Source organism: Eutrigla gurnardus, assembly GCF_963514095.1.
Source record: "Eutrigla gurnardus genome assembly, chromosome: 8".
Classification (NCBI taxonomy): Eukaryota; Metazoa; Chordata; class Actinopteri; order Perciformes; family Triglidae; genus Eutrigla; species Eutrigla gurnardus.
Window position 1 is genome coordinate 14,485,028 of NC_139922.1, and position 12,589 is coordinate 14,497,616.

General features: G+C 40.2%; 1 protein-coding gene across 1 annotated transcript; it reads right to left on the reverse strand.

The window, feature by feature from the left end:
- Positions 1 to 95: 95 nt before the first annotated feature.
- On the reverse strand, positions 96 to 6,953 carry gnat2 (guanine nucleotide binding protein (G protein), alpha transducing activity polypeptide 2). Its single transcript, XM_084014467.1, has 9 exons — positions 6,638 to 6,953; positions 3,741 to 3,783; positions 3,062 to 3,203; positions 2,756 to 2,913; positions 2,483 to 2,611; positions 2,259 to 2,388; positions 2,014 to 2,167; positions 1,358 to 1,569; positions 96 to 907 (listed from the first exon to the last, which is right to left on the reverse strand). Exons 1-8 carry the CDS (start codon positions 6,741 to 6,743, stop codon positions 1,379 to 1,381), a joined length of 1,053 nt encoding a protein of 350 aa, XP_083870593.1. The 5' UTR covers positions 6,744 to 6,953; the 3' UTR covers positions 96 to 907; positions 1,358 to 1,378.
- Between the last annotated feature and the right edge of the window lie 5,636 nt (positions 6,954 to 12,589).

The following is a 12,589-nucleotide window of genomic DNA, read 5'->3' on the forward strand; positions in this document are numbered from 1 at the left end:
GGCTAGATCAGCGGTCACAGCCCGAGGCTTTCCTTCACTGTTGACAGCTTATTGAGTGACTGATTTGGATTCTGCAGCAAAGAAACAGACACGAATGAAGTTAATGCATCTTTATTTCATGCCTCTACATTTCATAAGAAAGGACAAACTCAGAAGATTTTCATTCCCTTTTCATTATAAAGCACCATCCCTCTAGTGTTTCACTCTCTCATATAGATTTATCTTTCAAAATATATTGAATTACCTACTCTTATGTACAAAGATTCTCTACCATGTTTGACCTTCTGAAATTTATTCATCACATTAAATTGTTAAATGAATTGAATACATCAAAACTATTTAGATTAGATACATGGACAATTTGGTTTGTCTTCTGGATGCACTGGGAATATCTGAGATATTTGCTCAGCAACTTTTTACAGTTTAAATATCAAGACCACAGACACTACTGTACTCAAAAACAAAAAACAAAGTTGGAATTTTGCTATTCAAAACATAAATATTTTCCCCAATTTTATTGTTCATATTTATTTTTACAGAGCTTTCTTTTAATAGTAGATATAACTTACAACATAGTCGAATTGAAGCAGCGAGGATCAAATGAGCAAGTATTTCGTTTCATACCTTCAAACCAGCAGCTTCAGGTGTGAGACAAATACTGTACTTTAGAAAACCTTCTGGAGAAAACAACACTATGGTGACTTGATGGTTGTTTCAACCCAGCTGGGCGTGCGTTGTGTTGCAGGGTGGTACTGTTGGAGATGGTGATGTGCTAGGAGCAGTCAAGGACTGGGACATGGCATGGAAGCGATGGCATGAACAAACAAAACTGAGGATCCGCTGATCTCCAACAGTACACGTCTCAGTTAATGCCAATACGTGAGGGGTTAAGGTAGGAAAGGAAGTTCTGCAAAGAAGAGAATAATACAAAATAAATCTCAAACATGTTGAAATCTCCTTCAGTCATTTAAATATCTGTTGCTACTGATTTTTAAAGTCGAGCTGAAACAATATTTGGAGAGTATCTAGCTTCAGTATGGTGAAGGAATTGAGCTGACTTTCTGAAATGAAAAGTTAACTTCCTCTGCAGCGTTGGGAGCAACTGATTTTAATCACAAATCACTTTAGGGATTGCTTTGAGATTATCTTCCTCATCCTCAGCGGCCCTAAAGTCTAAATTGTGTGGTGTGTGTTGCCTCGTGTACTGGTCAGAAGTTGTTGCTTGGCAACACATGATTGTCTGATAGGATTCACTGTATGAGAGTTGAATTGAATCATCTGGGGTCTGCCTCATCTGGACCCTATTACTCTGTATCAACAAAGTCCCTGGGAGTGATGTGATGTGGTCACCGCGCACCTCTTTTCACTTGGGAGCCGCTTAGAAGAGACCGCAACTCTTAAGGTTTTCTTTGATGATGATGTCTGTCACGGCGTTGAACACAATCTCGACGTTCCTTGTGTCTGTGGCACAGGTCAAGTGGCTGTAGATTTCTTTCACACCCTTCTTCATGTTCAGGTCCAAGAACTGCGTCTTGATGTAGGCGCTCGCATCGTCGTATGAGTTGGAGCCTGAAAAGCAATGAAGATGATTTTTTAAAATCTGCATCGCTGTGTCGGTCAGGTGACGTGACGTAAGTATATTAAATTTAATTGAGGGAGCATTAATTGTCTGCAATTAATAATCTCAAGGTTCCTTACATGATTATTTAGTCATCCTTTTTTTTGTATGAGCAGTCTTGGACACAAGTGAATGTCAATCCGTTGTGTTTGTCTGCATTCTAATGCTATTAACCGATTGGTTTGTTTTTCACACATTCTCCTGTTACAGTCTCATTAATCAAAGCTGACGGATGGCAGCTGACTGTGATCCACTCTCACTGCACGCCTGACAGATTTAATCTCACCATTTCCCCATCCATCTAGCCTGATATGGACAACAAATTGGTCGCGTTATAGCACAGTGTGCATCAGATATAACTCATGAACCATTAAAGCAACTTAAGTCCGTCTTACCATCATAGTCTGGGAAGCAGATACTCAGATGGACTTTCTTGATCTTTTCTTCGAAGAGATCCTTCTTGTTGAGGAAAAGCACGATGGAGGTCAGTGCAAAGAATCTGTGGTTGCAGATACTGTTGAATAGATGGAGGGACTCGTGCATGCGGTTCTGGAAGGGTCAGAGGGGAGCAGGTTGAGTTACTAGTCGACGTTTCTGTCATCTTGTGCTTAACCCTTCAGGCGCTGGAACCCCAACTCACCACTTCATCGTCCTCTACCAGCACCATGTCGTACGCGCTGAGAGCTCCGCAGAAGATGATGCAGGTCACACCCTCGAAACAATGGATCCACTTCTTTCTCTCTGACCTCTGGCCACCCACATCGAACATCCTGTTCACCACGCAGAAAGTCAGTCCGGGTTACCATGGGTGCTGTTATGTTTACTCAGTCACAGACTTTTGTTTAGGGCCCCTGTGGGACTCACCTGAAGTGCAACTCTTTGCAGGAGAACTGTTCCTCAATGATACCAGTTGTTTTGACTCGAGATCGCAGCACGTCCTGCTCAGTGGGAAGGTAGTCTGGCTTGCAGATTCGGTCCATTTCATTGAGGTAGCTGGTGATGATAGAACAAGCCATACAGAAATCAGGCTTCAGATCCGAAATCATCTTTATCTACGAACAGGAAGCCAAGCTGCCTCTTTAGTTTTACATGTAACCCCCTTTACTGTCTTAATCCCAGTTGTAGCCATGGACTCACTAGCCAGCGGAGTCGTTCAGCTGGTACTCGGCTGCTCTATCAAAGCCGGCCTGCACACCGCTGTCTTTCCAGAGCTTCATGATGACATCAGACAGCTCAGCAGGCATTGTGCCTTCTTCAATGGAGTCTGACAAGTTCTGCAGCTTCTGTGCATTCTCCTGTGGTTTCAATGCACACAGAACGAAAGAAAGATCCGTCAGCACCGGTACGGTAACCAAACTATTTATAGCACAACTGAATGTAATTGAAAATTAATTCTACAAGTTAATCATGTCTGATGTGGATCTTTTAAGTGTCATATGAGACCTGTGTAGCAGCCGAGCCAAAATCAATGCTCAGCATCTCCATGCCTCTGATGATAGCCAGAGCGGATTGCAGGATGTTGCCAAAGATGACCGCTCTGAACTCCAATTGTTCCTCTTTTGTGTAACCACCTTGATGCAAAATCCTGTACACAAGCAAAAAGAAAATATTGGAGTCCAAGGAAAAACCAAAATGTGCCACATTAATCTTCTGCTAGGCTGAGCTCGTTTATATTTTATACATCCATATTATATAGAAAATCATTTTATAAAGCGGAATTTGTGAAAACCTTCATTAAAATAAAAATAGAACTACTAGGATCTTACAATTATATGCAGTTCTGATTTCCACACACATAATATAGAAACCACCTACTGGGCATCCACTGGAGCTAGTAATCACAGCGCCCCCCTGTGGTGTGTTTCTGACCTGACTCGGCTCTTATTGCCAGAGTGTAACTGGCTACACAAAACAAGTGCTGACAATCAGAATAAGCGGATGTTTGTCCTGATGACCTTTTGTTAAAAGGCTTCACTGCAAGTGAAACAGTCAGAGAGGCGGGAGCTTTGGCCTGCTGGCTGAATGCCTGACTAATGAGATTAAAAACAATGTCATTGCTTGCCACTGACATGGTGCGGATGACACACACAAAACAAATTCTGTCACTTATTTTAACACTTACTTCATCTGTTTTACAATGGTGCTTTTCCCTGACTCACCAGCACCTGGAAGAAAAGAAAAGGTTACCAACACACATAACAGTTTCTCTTTGACACGCCATTGTGTAGAAACACACTGTAAACCATAAACATGCTTTGACAATGCAGTCGATATCAAGGAGCACTCTGGTCAAAATAGACAAAAATACTGTGACTTTTTTTATTTTATTTTGCAGATATCTGCCTTCATCACATAGGAGCAAATTCAATGACATTATTATAGCATAACTCTTTGAGTTATACAAGAATAATTCAGAAGTAACATCTCTTTATGGAAATCATGGCAATGTGATCCAAGAAAATCCATTAAGTTTGTATGAAAGTTCCCCATTTAGCTCTGTGAACAAAGGTATGTGTCAGCATTAGACCATTAATCTAAATTAAACCATTACATTTAAGTTAGCTTTAAAAAAATATGTTTATTTGTTTTTACGGCCAAATGGTAAATGGTTGTAAAATAATGTCACCAAATTGACACAAATGCTGTGAAACAAGCACAGAAAGATGCGCTATATGCTCAGTAGGCAGAGCAAGCAGGCAAAATGTGCTGCATGTAGCAACAATATCAGCTACAGTCAAGAAAAATGCACGTTAACGTGATAAAAACAAGACGAGACAGTGTTGTCTGTGGCGGTGGAGAGGACATTCCTTTTCTGTTCGTTTCAGCCGGCCTGTGAAATGATGGTGAATATAGAAGTTGTCTGGGGTGTTTTGACTCTCACTTTCACATGCGAAGCCTTGTGATGATTTAAAAGAGGACACTAAACTGGCTAAAGACTCTGCTAACAGGAACAACGTAATCTCCTTGCAGCGAAACAACAAAGCTCTTACCTTTTTTGTCTTGCTGAGCTATAATGTGATCTAATTTGGTACTCGGTAAGCAATTTGTGTCAGATTCTCAGCAGGTTATACATTGAGCTCCTCATGCTGTTAACAAATGCTAATGAGCTCCAGCGTGTTGGCAAACATCTCGAAACTTAAGCAAATCACACTGAAAGTGACTGAGGCCTTCCATCGTACATTAATGCATATTGTGGACTGTGTCCAATTCAAGTCACAGTTGGATGCTTATCAGGTTCTCTGCAGTATCACAGTTACCAAAGTCTTGCTCTCACCGGAGCCACGTTAAACTCCATCCTCAGACTTCTGCTTGAGCATTTAGACGTTCGTATGGCCTCATCCAAGCCTCTCAGGGAGAAACTTCTGGGTTTCCCCACAAGCAGTTACTGGCAAGTCTTTGTGATGTGGTAATAATTAAGAGTGTTTATCCTCTCTGTGATGGGATGTATGTGTCTTTAGGCTTTGCAGTGACATTACATCTGTGCTTTACAGATAGATACATTGATTTCTCAGATTTCATAGAGACTAAAAGGGGTCAGAATTGCAGCTCAACAATTTTGGTTGTTCCCATCTACCTAAATTTAGGCCATTTTGTGATATCCTCTTGATGGAAGTCTTTGCAGAAGCTATTTTTGTTTATCCTAAATATTCAAGTTTATTAAGACATCCTTTCACAATGCCCATCAGAGCCCACAAGATGGCACTCGTGGTATCTTCATCATCTGATCTCTGAATACTGCTGGAGAAGCAACTCTTCTGACTCTGAATAGTGTTTCAGAAAAACATATTATACTCTGAAAGAATAATGCAATGTTGTAAGACATAGAATTTTAGATTTTAGAATAAATAGTAAAATCATTTATACAATATATAAATTCAATTAAATGTTTTTTTGTTTAACATCGTCTCCTAGATTTTCATCAGAATGCTCGCTGGTATTTTGACACTGAGAATCTTGTAGCGTTTGTGGTAATAAAACACATTTCATACTTTCTGTGTGAGTTGAGGGATCAACAAAGACCTCACCAAGTGGATCTGCACTAAACCAGTTAGTTAATCGGATTGACATATCACAGCTGGCCTGTGATTCATTTAGACCAAAGGCTATGCTTGTTTTAAGCACCAGTGTCCTTCCATTAGAAGTGAAAAGTCATTCTTTCTTTTAAGGAAATAAAGCATTTTGACCCAATTTTTAAATGAAATGTATTTGTCAAAAGTTTCCAAACAAAAAGGCTGAAGCCTTTAAGACATTTTAAGTTCTGCAAATTCTTAAAAAAAAAAACATAATGTAAAAAACTTAACTTAAAACAGCTTAAAACAAGGTCTCATGTCTTGCAGTATTTGTATGGTATTACAAGTGTTTAATCCCTGCGTTGACTGCTCAGCCTGCAGACATACCCAATTTATCTTTACTCCTGCTAACCTGCTCTCAGTTCTGCACAAGCTTAAACACCGTCCGGCCCTCTTTTTTAATAAACTAATGTGGAGCTTTATCCAAAAACTAATCATCCACACCCTACCACCTATAAATCCTCTGAACATATCTCACGTCTACCTAAGCTGTGTCAGAGCAGATCAGTTGGCTCATATCCAAGATTTAAAGAATATGCAGCAAATGAGTCAATAAACTCTGAGTGAAACATCCGCTTATTAATACATTGTTATGAACTGAATGAGCTGTAATGGGAACAAACTCTTCTCATCAAACCAATTGTTTATCGCTCAGGCTTCAATGAAAGTTAACTAAAACATTTTCCCACAACCTAGTCATGTTTATCACCTGTGCTTTTTCTAATTGAGCAGTTACACCTGTTGAGTGTTCGCTGACTGCAAGACTCCTGTTCTAGTCTACAGACCTGACCTCCAAAGAAAGTTTTGTTCCATCAGAGATAAAAAAGTTAAAAGTTAGAATTTGTAAAGTACTGAATCATATCAAGTGAAAAGTCTGAACGCGTCACATCACCTCCAGTCTCGGACAAAAAGGAAAACTTGCAACAAGACTTTTAGCAAGTCCACTTACCAAGCAGCAATAGCTTGACTGTTTTAGAGTCCTTATCAGCATCTTCTTGGAGTTGTTTTTCCAACTCCTTGGATTTTTTGTCCTCTGCACTGGCTCCCGCACCCATGCTTTCTTCCTCCAGAAACTCAAGATCCTCAAGGATGGAAATTTTGACGGTTCTCTGAGCAGGAGAAGAGAGAATCTGTTTGCAACACTAATCGTGCTGAAAGGCGATTTCCTAGCGGAAGGGGATTGAGAGGGAGGCGCTTGAACCTTCTTGGCTTCGTTAGCGTCTTCCGATTTGGTGATCAGTGGGACCCTCTCAAAGTTCAAATCAATTCAGCAACTCGGACCAGCAGAGATCCACCCTTTAATTCCCTTTGCTTAAACCCCTGACTTAGGAGTTGCCTCTTCCTGATTGGGCAACCAATCCTATTAGTATAATGGGGCGATAGTGAATGATGTAAAAAAAAAAAGAAAAGAGAGAAGGAGGAAATAAACTCTCTCACAAATGTAGGTTCAGTGAGAGTCATTGATATCATCAGTCACTGATGTGATTTGTCAACATAAATACAAACTATTATAGAATCTATGATGTGTGTGTGTGTGTGTGAGTGTGTGTGTGTGTGTGTGTGTGTGTGTGTGTGTGTGTGTGTGTGTGTGTGTGTGTGTGTGTGTGTGTGTGTGTGAATGTATGTAAAGACACTAAATAATTTGTGTCTACAGCTATGGTGTATACATGAGGAAAACAATACAAATACATGCTATACAATTACCTATATATATATATATATATATATATATATGTATATATTATATCTGACTGGGATCAAGACGTCGTCCATTGAACTAAATGTGTGATTTGCCGTCTTTTGATCCATGCTAGTGTACTTCCTGCCTGTTGGACTCTTGACTTCGCTGTCAGTCACATGGATGAAGCAGTGAGGTATTAACCTCTCTCATAAACTTCTTATCGTTAAGACGGTTAAATCCCAGGTGGTGTGGTGCCTGCTAAATAAAGCAACTATCATCGCCCTGTGCTGTTGTGTAGGGTTTCGGCAATAAAGTGTCCTGAATATGTTCCCCAAGTTACATTCAGCATAACTGAAACTATCTAAAAAATGATTGCTGTTTTCTTTTAGCCAGAGCAGAAGTGTTACAGACAGGAAGTGGGATGATACATGCAGTAAGCTTGTTGTTGCAGGATTGGAGCAGCTGATCTGTGAGCAGGTCGGCCGTGTTTTATGGATAGGTGGAGGTCAGTGGGCCTGGTCTTTAGGGCTGTTACTGCCCTGCGTGTTCGAGGACTTACCCTGAGATACTGTATCTGAGGTTATTAATTCAGTCACAAGGTGGGATGCTAATGTTTATTTTTCTGTCAGGAACCAGCTGTGTTTACAAAGTGTTTAGTTTAATTACACCATAGTGTGCTCAGCTCTTTATTCAAGCATTTTCATTGATCTTTTGCTCTAAATACTTGCAAGTGTGCTATGGAAACTTTTTGTTCAAGTTTATCTTAAAACAATGCGTACATACCCGCAGGTACAGGACATTCAAAGGGTTATTGGTTACTGTAATCTTCTATTCCTAAAGTGCTTCAATGTAAGAGATGAGGGACAATGTATGTCTGTATGTATGTACGACCACTTCTTGTGAAGACCATCTGTGCTTTCCTTCACCCAGAATACAACACTATTTAGTATTCCCCAACACAAAGTATGTCAAATGCAGTATGCTAAAAATACCAGGATGTCTTAATGCATCTGGTCACGTTTTGCAAGCCAGCATGCTTTTCTGGCTATTCTGACCCACAATCCTCTGTGCAGCGGATATATGAGCAGAGGGTCAAAGTTCAAACTGAACTGTCAAGATGAAGTTGCATGTCACAATTGAATGCAATAGAATGTAATTTGGACGTGCGCCTGCAGTAGGTACTGAAAGTAAAGAGGAAAATTGTGCACTGTATTATTTTTTTTTTACGTTTTTACAGTTTGGGAGGAAGATTTGGTTCCCTTACCATCCCAATTTCAGAAAGGGGACTTATTTGTTTTATAATTGCAAATATCAGACTCACGTGAGATAGCAGCAGCAGCGGCATACGGCGCACTTACAGGCTTTTACTGTTGCTGTTGGTTTTAGCGAAAGCTAAACATACTGAGCAATACAACATAATGGTTTGAGTATAGCTTATTTTTTTGGTGAACAAATCCAAGTCCTCTGATTCTGGCCGAGTGAAATAGTTAAAAGCCCCCTCACATGTTGGCTAATGGCCCCCCCACACACACACAAAAGTGGGCCAATCCATTCTATTCAATAGGCCGGTGTGAATTTCTTTATGTTTATTTTCTGTGCATCAGCCCTTCTGGCGTCTGCTAGATTGCCAGTCCACTGATGTTGGTGTTCAAGGTCACTGTGACCTCACAGAAACACATTTTTGGCCATAACTCAATAATTAAAATGCTAATAATCACAATTTCACACAAACTTCTAATAGGATCAAATGATGAAGTGATGACGTTTGTAACAGAGGTGGATGTAAACTGCAACATGGCTGATTGGTGGCAATCTAGTTTATCAAGTAACATAAAAAATACAAAAAACTGGCCACGACAGCTTAACCTAATCTAGATGGGAATTATAGTATTTTACAAAATGTTTTTGTACCCTTGCGTATATTGTTCCCACGTTTCTAACTTTCTCTGCATGTTTATTATTGAAGGTGTAGGTTTAAGGGAACTTGGGTCAGACAGTCCAAAAGCCAGTTCAGTGACGTCAGGGTCAAATAGGCTCAGCGGGCAGCTAAAGGATTGACGGGCTGGGATCTCTGAGAAGTGTGACATCTGAAAACGGAAACGATGAGTTCAAGATCTTCCTTATAAAATAGAATCTTTCCTATTAAGTTCAACTTTTCTGGCTTTTACTATACATGTATATCATTTGACTCTGGATCTGTAATCAAATTTTAACATCTATGTAAAAACTCCAACCATGAACTTTACTTTTATAGGCATAGATATTGTTCAATCAATCTTTCAGACTGCCTGACTTGCACCATGTCAGAGTTCTGCGCTGAGATATCGAGCATCAAACTCACGTCACTCTGCCTAAACATGTAGTGCTAATTGCCTGGGGCAGGGTGTTTCAGGTCTAAATCCCTGAACGCTTCCAAGCGGGCTAATCGCAGTAGCACATCTAGTGACGATGGCCAATCCCATTAGGACGTGGATGGCGCAGCCCTGCTTTGTGCTCAGCCCCTACGTCTCTGATCTGTTGACAAGATTACCCAGAGAGCCTCAGATCAACCGGGGAGGCAGGGGCTTAACACATTGTCATTTTGGGTGGTGGGTGCAGGGAAGCTGAACATGTAGGATTTGTGTTTTTAGCTACGCCTCGCGGTGCAGAAAGGATGGATAAGGATGTGGCTTTTCTTCACATTTATTTGTCGAAGTAGGTCAAGCTTGAGGCTCGCTGAGCAAAACACCAATACTCTCATGAACACAGTGAAGCTTTAATGCATCTTCAAACACTTCATATCCACGAACACACAAGAAGGAGCTTCTCCGGCTTAAATTTGTGACTTCAGTGAGGTTGCATCCTGGAGCCTCTTTGAATGAGCATCAAATACCTGTTGAATCAATGTTACCTCAATACTTGGGTGAAATCCAAAGTGACATAAAGGGAATGTGCGTTCGATGAATCCTCTTTACTTTCCTCGGTGTGACGTGTGGTGATGTTACTTTGTAAATCCGCTGCAGACTCCATTACAGGAGATCCCCACCCGCTGATGAGCTCATGTGCTTTTACCTCCGAGCTTTTCAACAAATCTGCAAAATAAGTAAGTGTACTCCCTCTGACGCATTGGGGAAGCTTGGAGATGCTGTACGGTAGTGAGATGTTGTGATACTCGCCCATAAGCCTCTCACACAAAACATCTTGTAACTCCATCATATAGCTACTATTAACTCTACGTAGAGTTATAAAACATCACGGCAATTTATTTTTCTTCTTTCTAAATGTCAACCTGTTCAGTTGGTCCAAAATGCTGCAGCTTTCATTTTAACAGGAAAACGAAAGCGAGAGCACATTTCTCCCGTGATGTTCTCCTTTTAAAGTCTCCCTGTAAGTTTTAAGATTCATTTTAAGATTTTATTGTTTGCCTACAAGTCGGCCTAAATGGCCTTACTCCAACCTACCTCTCCGACCTTTTGAAACGCATACCATCTCGGCCACTCAGGTCAGCTGACCAGCTGCTTCTGGTAGTCTCAAGGTCCAGGTTGAAGCATCCAAAATCTGGAACGAGTTGCCTCTGCATGTTAGGCTGGCCCCTACACTGCCTGTTTAAAATACACTTTTATTTCCTTGGCTTATAGCTCAGTATGAGAGTTTCCTTTCTTTGTCTTTTGTCTGTAAAAACTGGTCTTTATGTTTTTATTGTGCTTTATTTCATTGTACAGCACTTAGGTCAACTGCTGTTGCTGTTAAATGTCTTTATAAATACATTTGATTTGATTTTTGAGCTAAAATGAGGGCACAAAATGTAAAAGATATGAATGGGGTTGAGAAAAATGGATGGTTTGTGCATTTTAAGTTTTTTTCTGTGATTTATGTGTCATTAAATATATTTTTTATTTCTGAGTGAAACATTTTAAATTTAGAGAGCGAAGAATTTTGAGCCTTGTGCTTAACAGAGAAAGAAAAATAGATACGATGGCTCTGCTTGGCGGCTGAATCTCACTTTATTTGTACAACTTTCTTTCCTCTTTCTGTTTTCATCCACCTTTGTTCTTTCCAAAACCCCAAAATGTCTCAGTCATATGTGTCTTCGTTGATGTCCTGATACTGATTGGCCTCCTGTATGCAGAGTGTTTCCTGCCGTCGTCATGCTGGGATGCAAAAAGAACATCGTCCCAAAGTCTCTTCGACTACTCCCATCGATGGCTGCATGTATAAATGTGTCTTTGCCAGAGGAGGACACCGTGCGTCCGAGGTCACTGTGTATCTCCCTGCAGCTGAAGAGGGATTTAACAGGCGGATTAACTTCAGAGGCAACGACGAAAAAGAAGTCAGAGTGCACACGAGTAGAGTGAAGGTGATTGATTTGTTCATGGATACAGTATATCAGACTATTTGTCCCCGTTCATCCGTTCACTCCTCTTATTACTGTCTGATACAGTAACACTTTAACTGTCTTAACCCGTCTGCAGCTGTCAGTCACAGAGAAATTCTGAGCTCCCGTTCTGTTCACACATCCGTTTCCATCTGCTCTGAATCCGCCTTCAGGGGAGAACCGTCAAACACCAAGTTACCATCGTGCCGTCGGCTTCAACTCTCCTGATAAACAACATAAAGTATGGATTCCTCAACATTGTTTACTTCTCCCTGACCATGATCTTCATTTTTACAAACATCAGACTATTCAGCAGCTTGTTACTATTTATCAAGACAACACACTGTTGTTAAAGTATTTCTGTTAACAATCTGGACCTACATTTTTCTTTAATTGGATGGTATCTGAAAATGACGTCTCTTTGCTCAGTTTGTTTGATTTGAACCAAGCAAGAATTGAACTGTCACTATTTATCTCAATTGGTATTTAGATAGATTTTATTATTTTCAGACAAAAATCTCATTTCCATTTTTTTTCTTGTGTTGACTAAAACGAGCAAGGAGATACAGTATGTAATTTTAGGGTTTCCTGGATATCAAACCGATTAACTAGAGAAATTGGTTAAAATCTTGTTGTTTCCATCCAGATGTTAGAAGACTCCCTGAGGAATCTGGAATAACTCTTCATTAAATCACAATATTGAATGTAGGCTACATCTTTCTAGCACTAATGAAACTGTCAACTCCTTAAATGTGATGCAGACATCCGTTATTTTTGGTTGAATTGCTTTTTGTTTGCATACTTGAGGATCATGTCGAATATACTGTAATTATGAAATAGCATTTTGAAGTGGACGTGACAGGTTA

Coding starts and splice junctions, on each gene's coding strand:
- gnat2 (XM_084014467.1), bottom strand. CDS start 6,743: ATGGGTGCGGGAGCCAGTGCAGAGGACAAAAAATCCAAGGAGTTGGAA. Junction 2,168..2,258: donor TGGTAGAGGACGATGAAGTG/GTGAGTTGGGGT, acceptor TGACCCTTCCAG/AACCGCATGCACGAGTCCCT. Junction 1,570..2,013: donor CTGCTTCCCAGACTATGATG/GTAAGACGGACT, acceptor ATTGCTTTTCAG/GCTCCAACTCATACGACGAT.